We start from the raw sequence: 13,914 nt of genomic DNA, 5'->3' as shown, positions 1-13,914 counted from the left end.
CGGTGCCACAAGGCGGAGGATTAGCCTGTTAAGTCACGGCGCCGGCCAAGCCTACTTTTGATGACCTGTTGTACCAAGTGGGAAATGTACTGGATCCTGGTGAGCTGTTGGAGCTGTATACTTCATTCACACATGTGTGAAATGTAGCAGTCTTTGTATAATGTCTCTTCTGAACATATCCTAATCTTCCCTTGTTTTGCACAACATTAATGATAATATGCTACAGATATTAAAGTAGATTTTGAAACTAATTCAAGAAATTGTCCTGAAACTTATAGCTTCCTAGAGGGGGGAAAAAAACCTGATTATCAGCCTTTAAAGAAAATGACTGCATTAAAAGATGAATGAATCAAGGAAAGAAGTAGACTTTTCTCAGCTGAACTGGCTTTGTGAATTTTTTTCTAACGTTTATTAATTTTGCTAATAGTTTTATTTTTTACTTACAGGCAACATCAAAATATTACTTGCCAGTTCATATTTTAGCACATGTTATCAGTAGTTAATGCTAATATCATCAACAGTTGTTAATTGTAATAATGAATGAGTGTTCACGTGCAACTATCCAGCTAAATCAGTTCAGCACAGCTCAAGGCTTCCTGTGAAATCACCTCACTCCTCTTCCTCTAGATGGAAGGGTTTCTTTCCTGTGCAGTTGTTTATACTTGAAGTGAATATGAATTGATTTCCTAAGCACCAGATAATACTATTTTGCATAGTCTTTAAGTTTGGTGTAAATGATGTCATTGCTGTAGGTGTTCTTGCCCATTTGGGTTTTTTTCCCCCAGCATCATTTATTTTACAATTAATCAGTTCCCTCTTATAGTACTCTTTTTTTTTTTTTTTTTAAAGATTCATTCATTCATTGAAAGAGCTACACAGAGCGGCTGGCGCTGTGGCTTAACAGGCTAATCCTCCGCCTTGCGGCGCCAGCACACCGGGTTCTAGTCCCAGTTGGGGTGCCGGAATCTATCCCGGTTGCCCCTCTTCCAGGCCAGCTCTCTGCTATGGCCCGGGAGTGCAGTGGAGGATGACCCAAGTCCTTGGGCCCTGCACCCATGTGAGAGACCAGGGGAGGCACCTGGCTCCTGGCTTCGGATCAGCGAGATGCAATGAACCAACGGCAAAATGGAAGACCTTTCTCTCACTGTCCACTCTGCCTGTCCAAAAAAAAAAAAAAAAAAAAAAGCTACACAGAGAGAAGGAGAGGCAGAGAGAGAAGTCCTGCATCCGTGGTTCACTCCCCAACTGGCCACCAAGTTCTTGGGCCATCTTCTGCTTTCCCAGGCCATAGCAGAGAGCTGGACTAGAAGTGGAGCAGCCAGGACTCAAACTGGCGCCCATATAGGATGCCAGCATTTCAGGTGATGGCTTTACTTGCTATGCCACAGTGCCGGCCCCAATTAATAAGTCTTTAAAAAAAAAAAAAAGAAAGAAACATACTAAGTCAAAGAAGCGAAGCTGAATAGGCCACAGATTGGGGCTGGCATTTGGTAACAGAGGTGAAGACACTGCTTGGACACCTGCGTCCATCCTGGAGTGCTCTGGGTTTTAGTCCCCCCCTTCGCTTTCCGGCCTTCTGCTAAGACATCCTGGGGGGAAGCACCTGATGGTGAGATCCTCGCGTCTCTGCTGCCCCACGTGGGAAACCCAATGGAGCTCTGGACTCCTGACTTCTAAAAAATAGAAGTTTGAAGTGGGCTTAGTAATTGTTCTCAGAGAAAATGTTATTAGCTAACATTTCTTTAGTATTTCCTATGTACTAGACACTATGAAAATTGCTTCTGTGGTAGTTAAGTCCTTTATTGTCCTAACATCCCTTTGAAGCAAGAACTGTTATTATCAGCAGTATGTATTTTAGGAGACCGAGGTAACGAGAAATTAAACAATTTGCCCATAGTCATGTGGCTTGTAAATTATAAGCCTGGCCATCTGGCGCTTAGGCTTCCAGCAGTGCTTTGAACAGTGACTAATACATACAGCACCGTTCAATGAATGAAACATCAGAGCTGACCGTATGACACACATGTGGTCCTGAACTACATTTCTTCACAGAAATCTCTAGTCTTTCCTTGAGACAGAAAAAAGGGAAAAGCCTGTGAGGTTGTGGTGGTTGATTTTTTTTTTTTTTTTCTTTTTTGGGGTTTGGGTTTGGGTTTGGGTTTTTTTTCCCTGTCCTTTTCCTTTGAGAGCTATCTGCAGACTTTAGTGTAGCTAAGTAAGTGGTACTGATAGTTTTACTTGTATAAAAATTGGTAGTAATTGAATCTGTAATGGATTAATAGTATGGATTTGAATCTTGATCCCCACGTGTGTAACGTTGGTGTATGTCACCTCTTCTCCGCCAAAATGGGATCAGCGTAGAAGCTGCTTCGTGGGGTTTTGGTGCCTAGCACATAGTGTGCACATGCTACATGTTCTTTTTCTAATTTTACTTATTTGGAAAGCAGAGAGAAAGATGTTAACTGAATTGATCAGAGTCAGGTTGAAAACAGCATTAAATTTTATTCAGCTGGTTAAAATGAGGATTTCAACCAGAAATGAGTTGGTTGCCTGAGTTGGCTGTTCTGCAAGGCTGAGTTTGGTTACAGGCTTCATATTTTTCTTACACAATGAGTACATGCATTGAATCAGGTTTAAACAATACAGACTTTGTGCGGTTATAAATCATGTTGAAAATCAGAGAAAAATTATAGAGCACCTGGTAATAGCCCACAAACTGCTTGTTGACTGAGGAGCCACCTTCCCTTCCCACACTGGACGTGGTCTGTATACAGAAAGAGCAAGCAGTGGACGCTGTCTGTGTACAGAAGGACAGCCAGCAGAGGCTCCAGCGGTCACAGAGCTCACTCCTGAAGGCGCAGGGCCGTTTCCTTGCTCTTAGCTGACGTGGGTGATGGAGGAGAGAGACTGCAGGGCCCTGTTACATGGGGAGCAGGCAGTTCATCTCCACTTCCGGGATAGCTCCTGGCTGACTTAGGCCTCTGCAGTCTTCAGTGAAGTCCACAGGGAGATTTCCTGTACACTGGGTCACTTCCCAAATCCCCATGACAGCCAGGGCCATTCTGGGCCTAAATCAGGGGAAGCTTAATCTTTATCTCCCATATGGGTGGCTGGGAACCAGTACTGGAGGCATCATCTGCTGCCTCCCAGGGTGTGCATTTACAGTGAGGTATAGTCAAGAGTAGAACTGGGACTTAAATCCAGGCATTCTGATTGGGGATTATAGGTACCCCAAGCAGTGTCTTCAACCACTGTGCTAAATGGCCACTTCTTGGGATAACTGTGTATGTGTGTGTATTTCTTTTTATGATTTGTTTTATTTATTTGAAAGGCAGAGTGACAGAGAAAGAGCTCTTTCATCCACTGGCTCTCTCCCCCAAATGACTTTAATGGATAGAGTTTGGGCTTGGAGTAGGACAAAGCCAGGAGCCTGAAACTCCATCCAAGTATCCCATATGAGTAGTGGGGGCCCAAGCACTTGGGCCATCCACTGCTACTTTCCCAGGTGCATTAATGAGCTGGATTAGAAATGGGGCAGCTGGAACTTGAACCAGCATTCCGATAGGGGATGCTGATACTGCAAGCAGTGCTTAACCCACTACACCACATAACCAACCACCATGATAATTCTTATCTCTGAAATGTAAATGACCCCACACTGTCCGAGCTGTGAGCATTCTGTCAAGTAGAACCATTGCAAGGTAATAAATCTGGAAGTGGCACAGTGTGTAACCCACAGTAAGTACTATAGGTATAATTGCCATTATGAGAATAGCAGTAACAAAGGGCATCCTGGGCAGCAGCTCAAGTACTTGGGTTCCTGCTACCCGTCTGGGTGACCTACATTGGGTTACAGACACTTGGTTGGCCTGGCTTCCCCCTGGCTGTTGTGGGAATCTGGGGGGTAAACTAGCAGATGGAAGATTTCTTGCTGTATCTTTGCCTTTCAAATAAAATGAAACCAGCAAGAAAAGCCTTATTTTCATGCTTACTCGAAGACCTTTGTGATAAATAGCCTTGAAGTCTACTGTAATAAATCATTGGTCTGTTGTGTGTGTATCCTCTTGCATACTTGCAGTCTTGCTCAGCAGGTTCCTTTCTTGTGATTTCAGTTGTCACTGGGCTCAGATAATGCCCTGGCCAACTTTTGCCCTCAGCAGCTAGACAGCTATGAGGCTCCACAAGTGATGCAGAGAAGTTTGGATTCCTCTGAGTTGCAGATGCCAGGGGTGAACCCATTGATCCTGAGGAGGGATCTTGTCTCTCAGTGACTTGGAGGCCTCCTCACCTCCTGGCAGGGGTTCCTCTCTAGTTCATTCTCTCCTCCCTCCAGAGTCTGCTGTCATTTCTGCTTGTGATGCTACCATTTTTCTTGTTGTTGCCTTCAGCTGTTTCTGTTTTCTTTCTTTTGTGAAGGGTTTTATCTGAAGTCATGTCCAGCCAGTGGTAACATTCCGTTTCTTCTGATCTGCGAACTTGAACCCTGTCACTTGATTCACTAACTCTTGATGGTCCTTGCACTGAAGTTTCCTTCTCTTCACCAGTTTGGCAGATTGGACTGTCCAGTAGGTCTCCCTTGGAATCCATCTGCTGCCCACCTTCCTGCCCACAGGGCCTGGAACTTAGTCCTGCCCCGTTAATGGTCTCTCTGCATCCTCATTTTCCTCCTCTAAGTTCTTTTCCACAAAGGTGCTGTGCTTATCTTTCTATGCCATGCATCTGCTCAGTACTGGATCCTGCTTAAAATTCTCAGTGACTTCTTACTGCCTGGAAAATTAAAAGCCAGAGTCCGTAACATAGCTTTCAAGTTGCCTTACCAGTTCTTGATGAGTCTGTCCTTTCCAACCAGTAATGCTTTTCTGTTTTGGCATGGTGCCATTTTTTCCCCATTCCTTTGAAGTTTTAAGCATGCTGTGTCTTTTACTTAGACTATGTTCCTTTTCCCAAACACCTCTCCTAAACACCTTCCATACCTTGTGCTAGATGACACCTGGAGTGAAAGCCTTTCTTTTCTGTAGTTCACCTTCTTGGTGGGATCTGTAGCACTTCTTCTTTTTTTTTTTTTTTTTTAATTTATTTTTTTGACAGGTAGAGTGGACAGTGAGAGAGAGAGACAGAGAAAGATCTTCCTTTTCCGTTGGTTCACCCTCCAATGGCCGCTGTGGCCGGCGTGCTGCGCTGATCCGAAGCCAGGAGCCAGGTGCTTCTCCTGGTCTCCCATGCGGGTGCAGGGCCCAAGGACCTGGGCCATCCTCCACTGCACTCCCTGGCCACAGCAGAGAGCTGGCCTGGAAGAGGGGCAACCAGGACAGAATTCAGCGCCCCAACCGGGACTAGAACCCGGTGTGCCAGCACTGCAAGGTGGAGGATTAGCCTGTTAAGCCACGGCGCCGGCCTTGGATCTGTAGCACTTCTGCATTTTGTAGTTGAGCTTTGATGTCATTCAGATGGCAAGTCTAGGAGGATAGGAATGGTTTCACACTTTCCGTACCTAACAGGCACGGTTCCTGACACATGGTAGACGCTCAGTAAACCTTTTGAACTGTTGATGTTGGGATGTAGGAGTGCTTTGATGACTACGGATGTGTTGTGTGCACACTCCGATTGTTGCCTTATATAATGTGTATATTGTTGTCATATAAACATTACTCTCAAAGTATCAAAAAGCCTTGTTCAGAGCATTTCATGCCTAATACTTTACTTGCACATGTAAAGAAAATTATTTCAAGGGTTATTTAAAATATTTAGTGTAATTATTTTTCCTTTAGTTACAGCCGAGTTCTACTTCTGAATCTATGGATCAGCTACTAAACAAAAATAGAGAAGGAGAAAAATCCAGAGATCTGATCAAAGACAAAATGGAACCAAGTGCTAAGGATTCTTTCATTGAAAACAGCAGCAGCAACTGCACCAGTGGCAGCAGCAAGCCGAATAGCCCCAGTGTTTCCCCTTCAGTACTGAGCACTGCAGAGCACAAGAGGGCACCGGAACTCACGTCCCAGGGAGTGCAGACTTCCAGTCCGGCGTGTAAGCAGGAGAAAGAGGAGAAAGAGGAGAAGACGGATGCAGCTGAGTGAGTACACATAGAAGTACCTCCTGGCACGCATCCAGTTCTTTTTTTACAAAGCATTCTAGTCCTCTCAATTCAAGGGTCTGGGCTTTAAGATTCCTTTATAAGTAGCCCTTAATTTACAAATAGCTGGTCAAAATATTTTTACCCTAAGCTAGTTATGTCATTGCACCTTGTAATACTCCCCCCACACACACACAAAGATTTGTGATCATCTAATGAGAATTGTTTAATATATGTTTAGCAGTTTTTCAAAAAATGGTTAGATATTGAAGGTTTTAAAGAAATATCAATTCTAGTAGTTTTCAGTGGCCTTTATTGTCTTCTGGTTTAGGCAAGTTAGGAAGTCAACATTGAATCCCAATGCAAAGGAGTTCAACCCTCGTTCCTTTTCTCAGGTAAGTTCACTACTTTTTTTTTTTGAGGTAATCTAGTCTATGAAAAAAAGATTATAATTGGTAGTGTTGTTCCTCCCGTACCTCCCTCTGAAATTATTTGTAGTGTACTATAACAACTTTTTTTTTTTAAGGATTTATTTCTCTGAAAAGCATACTTGCAGAGAGAGAGGAGGAGAGAGAAATCTTCCACCTGCTCTTTCATTGTCCAAATGGCTGCAATGGCCGCAGATGGGCTAGGCTGAAGCCAGCAGCCAAGAACTCAACCTGGGTTTCCCATGTGGGTGGCAAGGGCCAAGCACGTGGATCATCTTCCACTGCTTTCCCAGGTGCATTAGCAGGGAGCTGGATGGGAAGTAGAGTAGCCAGGACTAGAACCAATGCTCATTTGGGATGCCAGCATCGCGGGTGGCGTGGCTTAATCCTCTGTGCCACAAAACCAGTCCCAAGATCATCATTTTTTCATCAGTTAGATGTGATCTTGGATAAATCTTTGAGTTAGAATTTGAAAATGGTTGATAAGCTAGACTATCAGGTTCATAGATGGATTCTTGTTCTTATTCTATTAGGAAGAAGAGAGTTTTTATTTTTATTTATTTTTTATTTTTTTAAGAGGCAGAGTGGATAGAGAGAGAGAGAAAGGTCTTCCTTTTTGCCGTTGGTTCACCCTCCAGTGGCCGCTGCGGCCGGCGCATCTCACTGATCTGAAGCCAGGAGCCAGGTGCTTCTCCTGGTCTCCCATGAAGGTGCAGGGCCCAAGCACTTGGGCCATCCTCCACTGCCTTCCCGGGCCATAGCAGAGAGCTGGCCTGGAAGAGGGGCAACCGGGACAGAATCCGGCGCCCCGACCGGGACTAGAACCCGGTGTGCCGGCACCGCGAGGCAGAGGATTAGCCTGTTAAGCCACGGCGCTGGCCTAGTTTTTATTTTTAAAAGCGTTTTCTCCAGTTCCATAAGAATAACTGCTACTAGTTTTAATATTAGTTTTTTTTTTTTTTTTTTAAAGATTTTTAATTTATTTGAAAGTCAGAGTTACACAGAGGAGAGGCAGAGAGAGGTCTTCCATCCACTGGTTCACTCCCCAATTGGCCGCAACAGCCAGAGCTGTGCCAGTCTGAAGCTAGGATCCAGGAGCTTCTTCTGGGTCTCCCACGCGAGTGCAGGGGCCCAAGCACCTGGGCCATCTTCCACTGCCGTCCTGGGCCACAGCAGAGAGCTGGACTGGGAGAGGAGCAACCAGGGCTAGAACCCGGCGCCCATATAGGATGCCAGTGCTACAGGTGGAGGATTAACCAAGTGAGCCACAGCGCTGGCCCTTCAATATTAATTTTTAATTAGCACAGTTCAGCTTTCTAACAGCATTTGCATTTTCCCTCTATTTGAAACAGGAGGTTTATTTTGTGTGTGTGTGTTTTTTTTTTTAATCCAACGAAAGGGACTAGTTAAAAGTGTGAAAAATTAAGTGGTTTGGGAAAATGAGTCTCCTGTCTTTAAATTGTTGTAGTAGTTAAATTTTTACCTTGAGATGGTTGAATTTTGCTTTTGTTTTTGTAGCCAAAGCCTTCTACCACCCCAACTTCTCCACGGCCTCAAGCCCAGCCGAGCCCATCCATGCTGGGCCATCAGCAGCCAACCCCAGTTTACACTCAGCCTGTTTGTTTTGCACCAAATATGATGTATCCAGTCCCCGTGAGCCCAGGCGTGCAAGTAAGTCCTGGAATTTGATGTCCATTTAGCTTCCCTAGGTGCTTGAAGTTTTTACCAGGCCTTCTTTAGACTTGATGGCTCAAGGCAGTGATGGTAAACAAATACTTGAAAGAGGGAGGCATGCAGGGTTTGGTGTATTGTTAGTATGAAGACCTAAATCTGAGAATTTCTTTTAATGAGAGCAGCGATTTACAGTTATTATAGTTTGGGGTTTATGCTTTTAGCTTTGGGTCTTTTTAATGACTCAGAAAATCAGGAAACCTCAGATCTAGTTCTCTAGCAGTATGAAACTTAACATGAATAGAAACACTTCTTATTATCATGAACCTAATGTTAATTTATTTTTTTCATTCCTTCAAGCCTTTATACCCAATACCCATGACGCCCATGCCAGTGAATCAAGCCAAGACATATAGAGCAGGTAAAGGTGAGAACAGTCCTGCCTGTGTCTGCTTGTAGTCTGCATGCTGCATGGATTAAACAACACGGTGTATAATGAATAAATATTTAATAGTTCAACTTTTGACTTTCTCTAATTCTTAGTTTTATTTGAGGGAGAAAGAGAAGAAGGGCAGGAGGCAGACTGAGAGAAATCACCCATCTGCTGGTTTACTCCTCAGATGCCCGCACTGGCTGCGGCTGGGCTAGGCCACAGCTGAGAACTGGGAACTCAATCCAGACTTCCCACGTGGGTGGCAGGAATCTAAGTATCAGAACTCACCTGCTGCCTCTCTAGGAGCCTATTAGCAGGGAGCTGAAATTGGGTCTGGAGCAAAGACTCAGAACCAGGCCCACCAATATGAGGTGCATGGATCCTCAACAACAGGCTTTCTTTTTTTTTTCTCTTAAAGATTAATTAATTTATTTGAAAAGCAGAGTTACAGAGAGGCAGAGGCAGAGAGAGATGCCTTCCAACCACTGGTTCACTCCCCAGATGGCTGCAATGGCCAGAGCTGCACTGATCCGAATCCAGGAACTTCTTCCAGGTCTCCCAAATGGGTGTAAGGGCCCAAGGACTTGGGCCATCTTCTGCTGCTCTCCCAGGCTATAGCAGAGAGCTGGATCGGATGTAGAACAGCCGGGACTTGCATCAGCACCCACATGGGATGCTGGCACTGCAGGCAGCAGCTTTACCCACTATGCCACAGCACCGGCCCCAGCAGTCTCAACTACTGCCCAAAATACCCACTCAAGCTTTGACGTTTAAGGCTATGCATTGATTTTGGATGATCAACACTAGGGTATTGGATGAAATTTTATTTATTTATTTATTTTTCACAGAGTGGACAGTGAGAGAGAGAGACAGAGAGAAAGGTCTTCCTTTTTCCGTTGGTTCACCCTCCAATGGCTGCTGCAGCTGGTGCACCGCACTGATCCAAAGGCAGGAGCCAGGTGCTTCTCCTGGTCTCCCATGGGGTGCAGGGCCCAAGCACTTGGGACATCCTCCACTGCACTCCTGGGCAACAGCAGAGAGCTGGACTGGAAGAGAGGCAACCGGGACAGAATCCGGTGCCCTGACTGGGACTAGAACCCGGTGCCCTGACTGGGACTAGAACCCGGTGTGTTGGCGCTGCATGCGGAGGATTAGCCTATTGAGCCACAGCGCTGGCTGGATGAATTTTTATGTATAAAATCAGAAGAGGCAGGATTTTCAATCAGCTGAGCATGTTCTTAGTATTCTTCAGAAAGGGTTGATAAATTCTAAAGTTTTCACTCTTAAATCTGAATTTTAAAATGAAGTTAAATTTGAGAGTTTGCCACGTTAATTTACTAGGTTACTGACTTGACTTTACACTAGCTTGCAGTTTCCCCAAGTCCAGAATTTAAGATTGATTTATTTGTTTAAAAGGCAGAGTTACAGAGTGGCAGGGAGAGAGAGTCCTTCCATCCGTTGGTTCACTCGCCAAGTGGCTGCAGTGGCCAGAGCTAGGCCAATCCAAAGCCAGGAACCAGGAGCTTCCTCTAGGTATCCCATGTGGGTGCAGCGGCCCATGGAATTGAGCCATCTTCTGCTGCTTTCCCAGGCCATAGCACAGAGCAACCAGGACTCGAACTGGTACCCACATCAGGTGCTGGCCATCTTACCTGCTATGCCACAGGCCCCCAGAATTTTGTTTAAAGTATAAGGTAACATTTTTCTGAAACCAATGTGAAAATTCTATTAGATGAGTATTTTCCTCATCTTTTTAAAATGGGGGAGTTGGGGGCCAGTGCTGTGGCATAGTGGGGTAGGCCTCTACCTGCAGCACCGGCATCCCATATGGGCATCGGTTTGAGTCCCATCTGCTCCTCTTCTGATCCAGCTCTCTGCTATGGCCTGGGAAAGCAGTAGAAGATGGCCCAAGTCCTTGGACCCCTCCGCCCATGTGGAAGACCTGAAGAAGCTCCTGGCTCATGGCTTTGGATTGACCCAGCTCTGGCCATTGCGGCCATTTGGGGAGTGAACCAGAGGATAGAAGACCTTTCTCATGTGGTTAAAAACATGTTCATCTTTAAAAGGAAATCTTTCAATGTTGGAAAATGCTCTAAAGGATCCCTTTTTTTGATATCTGGTTAATTTTGAGCTTTTAGTTGCTATGTTTCTGCTTGATAAACAATAGAAGTTAGAACAATTTATATAGAAAATATATTGTTAAATGCCTAGTAATTACACTGCTGGTAGAAAATTTTCACTTTAACAAGAGTTCCTGGTGTTTGAAGGAATCCTGATTTTTTTTTTTTTTTTTTTTGACAGGCAGAGTGGACAGTGAGAGAGACAGAGAGAGGTCTTCCTTTTTGCCGTTGGTTCACCCTCCAATGGCTGCCGCGGTAGGCGCGCTGCGGCCGGCGCACCGCGCTGATCCGATGGCAGGAGCCAGGTACTTCTCCTGGTCTCCCATGGGGTGCAGGGCCCAAGGACTTGGGCCATCCTCCACTGCACTCCCTGGCCACAGCAGAGAGCTGGCCTGGAAGAGGGGCAACCGGGACAGGATCGGTGCCCCGACCGGGACTAGAACCCGGTGTGCCGGCGCCGCAAGGCGGAGGATTAGCCTAGTGAGCCACGGCGCTGGCCTGGAATCCTGATTTTTTGAATCTTAACTCTTAAATATTTTTTTACAAGAATGATATGCTAAGGCCGGCGCCGCGGCTCACTAGGCTAATCCTCCACCTTGCAGCGCCAGCACACCGGGTTCTAGTCCCAGTCGGGGCGTCGGTTCTGTCCCGGCTGCCCCTCTTCCAGACCAGCTCTCTACTGTGGCCAGGGAGTGCAGTGGAAGATGGCCCAAGTGCTTGGGCCCTGCACCCCAATGGCCGCTGTGGCCGGCACATCTCGCTGATCCGAAGCCAGGAGCCAGGTGCTTCTCCTGGTCTCCCTTACAGGTGCAGGGCCCAAGCACTTGGGCCATCCTCCACTGCACTCTCGGGCCATAGCAGAGAGCTGGCCTGGAAGAGGGGCAACCGGGATAGAATCCGGTGCCCAACTGGGACTACAACCCGGTGTGCCGGCACCGCAAGGCGGAGGATTAGCCTGTTAAGCCACGGCGCCGGCCTTTGTTGTTCTTTTAACATCACACAATACTTGAACCTATTAAAATAAGTCTACCTCAGGTAATTTAGTCATGGAGAGAAGTCATACTGTGAGAGCTTGAAAAAATTTTGGGGAAAAAAAGTGTGTTTTGGTTTTTATTTTCCTTCAAAGGCAGAGAGGGAGTGCGAGAGAGATCTTGTGTTTGCTAATTCACTTTCCAAATACCTACAACAGCAAGGGCTGGGGTAGACCAAAGCCAGAGGCCTTAAACAAAGTTTGGATCTTACATGTGGGTGGCAGTGACCCAAGTACTTGAGCCGTCATTGTCTATGATCTTCCAAGGCGTGTGTGAGCAGGAAGCTGGATCAGAAGCTGTGGAGCCAGGATTCAAAGCGGACACTCTTACACAGGATGTGGGTGTCCTAGTACATGATTACTTAACTGCTATAACAACATCTGCCCCAAGAAACGGGGTTCTTGTTCTTTTTAATGACATTTTAGTGCATTACTGTTTGTTATTTGACATTGTTATTTTACTAATTACTTAAAATGATGCAGTGGAAACATTTTTATGTTAAAATATAAAAGTTTGGGGCCAGCACTGTGGCATAGAGGTTAACTACTACCGGCGGTGCCAGCATCTCATATGACACCAGTTCAAGTCCCTGCTGCTCCTGGGTCACAGCAAAGAGCTGGACTGGAAGAGGAGCAACTGGGACTAGAATCTGGTGCCCAAATGGGATGCCGGCGCTGCAGGCGGAGGATTAGCCAAATGAGCCATGACGCTGGGCCACGGCTGCTCCACTTCTGATCCAACTCTCTGCTATGGCCCGGGAGAGCAGTGGAAGGTTGCCCAAGTACTTGGACCCCTACACCCGTGTGGGAGACCCAGAGGAAGTGCCTGGCTTTGGATCTGCGCACCTGAGGCTGTTGGCAGCCATCTGGAAATGAAGCAGCGGATGGAAGACCTCTCTCTCCTCTCTTGCTCTCCCTCTTGCTCTCACTCTCTCTCCTTCTTTCTGTAATTATGCCTTTCAAATAAAAAAATGCATCTTAAAAAAAAAATAAGCGGGAACCAGCGCCGTGGCTCACTTGGTTAGTCCTCCACCTGCGGCACCAGTACCCCATATGGGCGCCGGGTTCTAGTCCCGGTTGCTCCTCTTCCATTCAAGCTCTCTGCTGTGGCCCGGGAGGGCAGTGGAGGATGGCCCGGGTGCTTGGGCCCCTGCACCCGCATGGGAGACCAGGAAGAAGCACCTGGCTCCTGGCTTCGGATAGGCACAGCGCTGGCCGTGGCGGCCATTTGGGGAATGAACCAACGGAAGGAAGACCTTTCTCTCTCACTGTCTGTAATTCTACCTGTCAAATAAATAAATAAAAATCTTTAAAAAAAAAAAAAAAAAAAAAGCAAGACAATGCATTTGAACTTCGGAGGCAGTGTCATTTTAATAGAGAAATAGAAATTATGTACTTATGCTGGTGCCGTGGCGTAGTGGGTAGGGCCACCGCCTACGGCTCCAACATCGCATATGGACGCCGGTTCAAGTCCTGGCTTCTCCACTTCTGATCCAGCTCCCTGTTAACGCACCTTGGAAAGCAGCTTAGTATGGCCCTACATACACGTGGGAGATCCAGAGGAAGCTCCTGGCTCCAGATTGGCCCAGCTCTGTCCATTGCAGGCATTTGGGGAGTGAATAAGTGGATGGAAGATTGATTCTCTCTCTCTCTGCCTTTCAAATGCTGTGTGGGAGATGGGAGTCATTCGGTATTTACTCTATCCCCCATTCAGATTGTATGGTTATCAAGATTTTGCCATATTTACTTCATATATACTTGTTTCTTTGCTGAAGTATTTAAAACAAATCCCAGACAACATGCCATTTAATTCCTACATATTTGGTTGGTAGGTATCTACTTAAAAATATAGATGTTTCTTAGGTATCCAGAGTGTTTGTATCTTATTTATTTTATTTTTTTATTTGAAAGAGTTAGAGAGAGGTAGAGACAGAGAGAGAGGTCTTCCATCTGCTGATTCACTCCCCATATAGCTGCAGTGGCCGGAGCTGCATTGATCCGAAGCCAGGAGCCAGGAGCTTCTTCCGGGTCTCCCACGTGGGTGCAGGGGCCCAAGGACTTGGGCCATCTTCCACTGCTATCCCAGGCCATGGCAGAGAGCTGGATCAGAAGAGGAGCAGCCAGGACTAGAATCGGCACCCATGAGGGATGCAAGTGCT

At 46.2% G+C, this 13,914-nt stretch overlaps 1 protein-coding gene across 1 annotated transcript in view; it reads left to right on the top strand.

Moving 5' to 3' along the window:
* The window catches only part of ATXN2 (ataxin 2), a 116,438-nt gene that overhangs the window by 77,208 nt on the left and 25,316 nt on the right, over positions 1–13,914 (top strand). The window contains exons 15-18 of the mRNA XM_062182848.1: positions 5,769–6,073; positions 6,405–6,468; positions 8,020–8,172; positions 8,533–8,593. Coding sequence (XP_062038832.1) covers positions 5,769–6,073; positions 6,405–6,468; positions 8,020–8,172; positions 8,533–8,593 — 583 coding nt within the window. The remainder of the gene's footprint in view (positions 1–5,768; positions 6,074–6,404; positions 6,469–8,019; positions 8,173–8,532; positions 8,594–13,914) is intronic.

This window comes from Lepus europaeus, chromosome 23 (assembly GCF_033115175.1).
Source record: "Lepus europaeus isolate LE1 chromosome 23, mLepTim1.pri, whole genome shotgun sequence".
Classification (NCBI taxonomy): domain Eukaryota; kingdom Metazoa; phylum Chordata; class Mammalia; order Lagomorpha; family Leporidae; genus Lepus; species Lepus europaeus.
The sequence above is the reverse complement of the archived record's forward strand: the minus strand, read 5'-3'. Positions and strand labels throughout refer to the sequence as shown.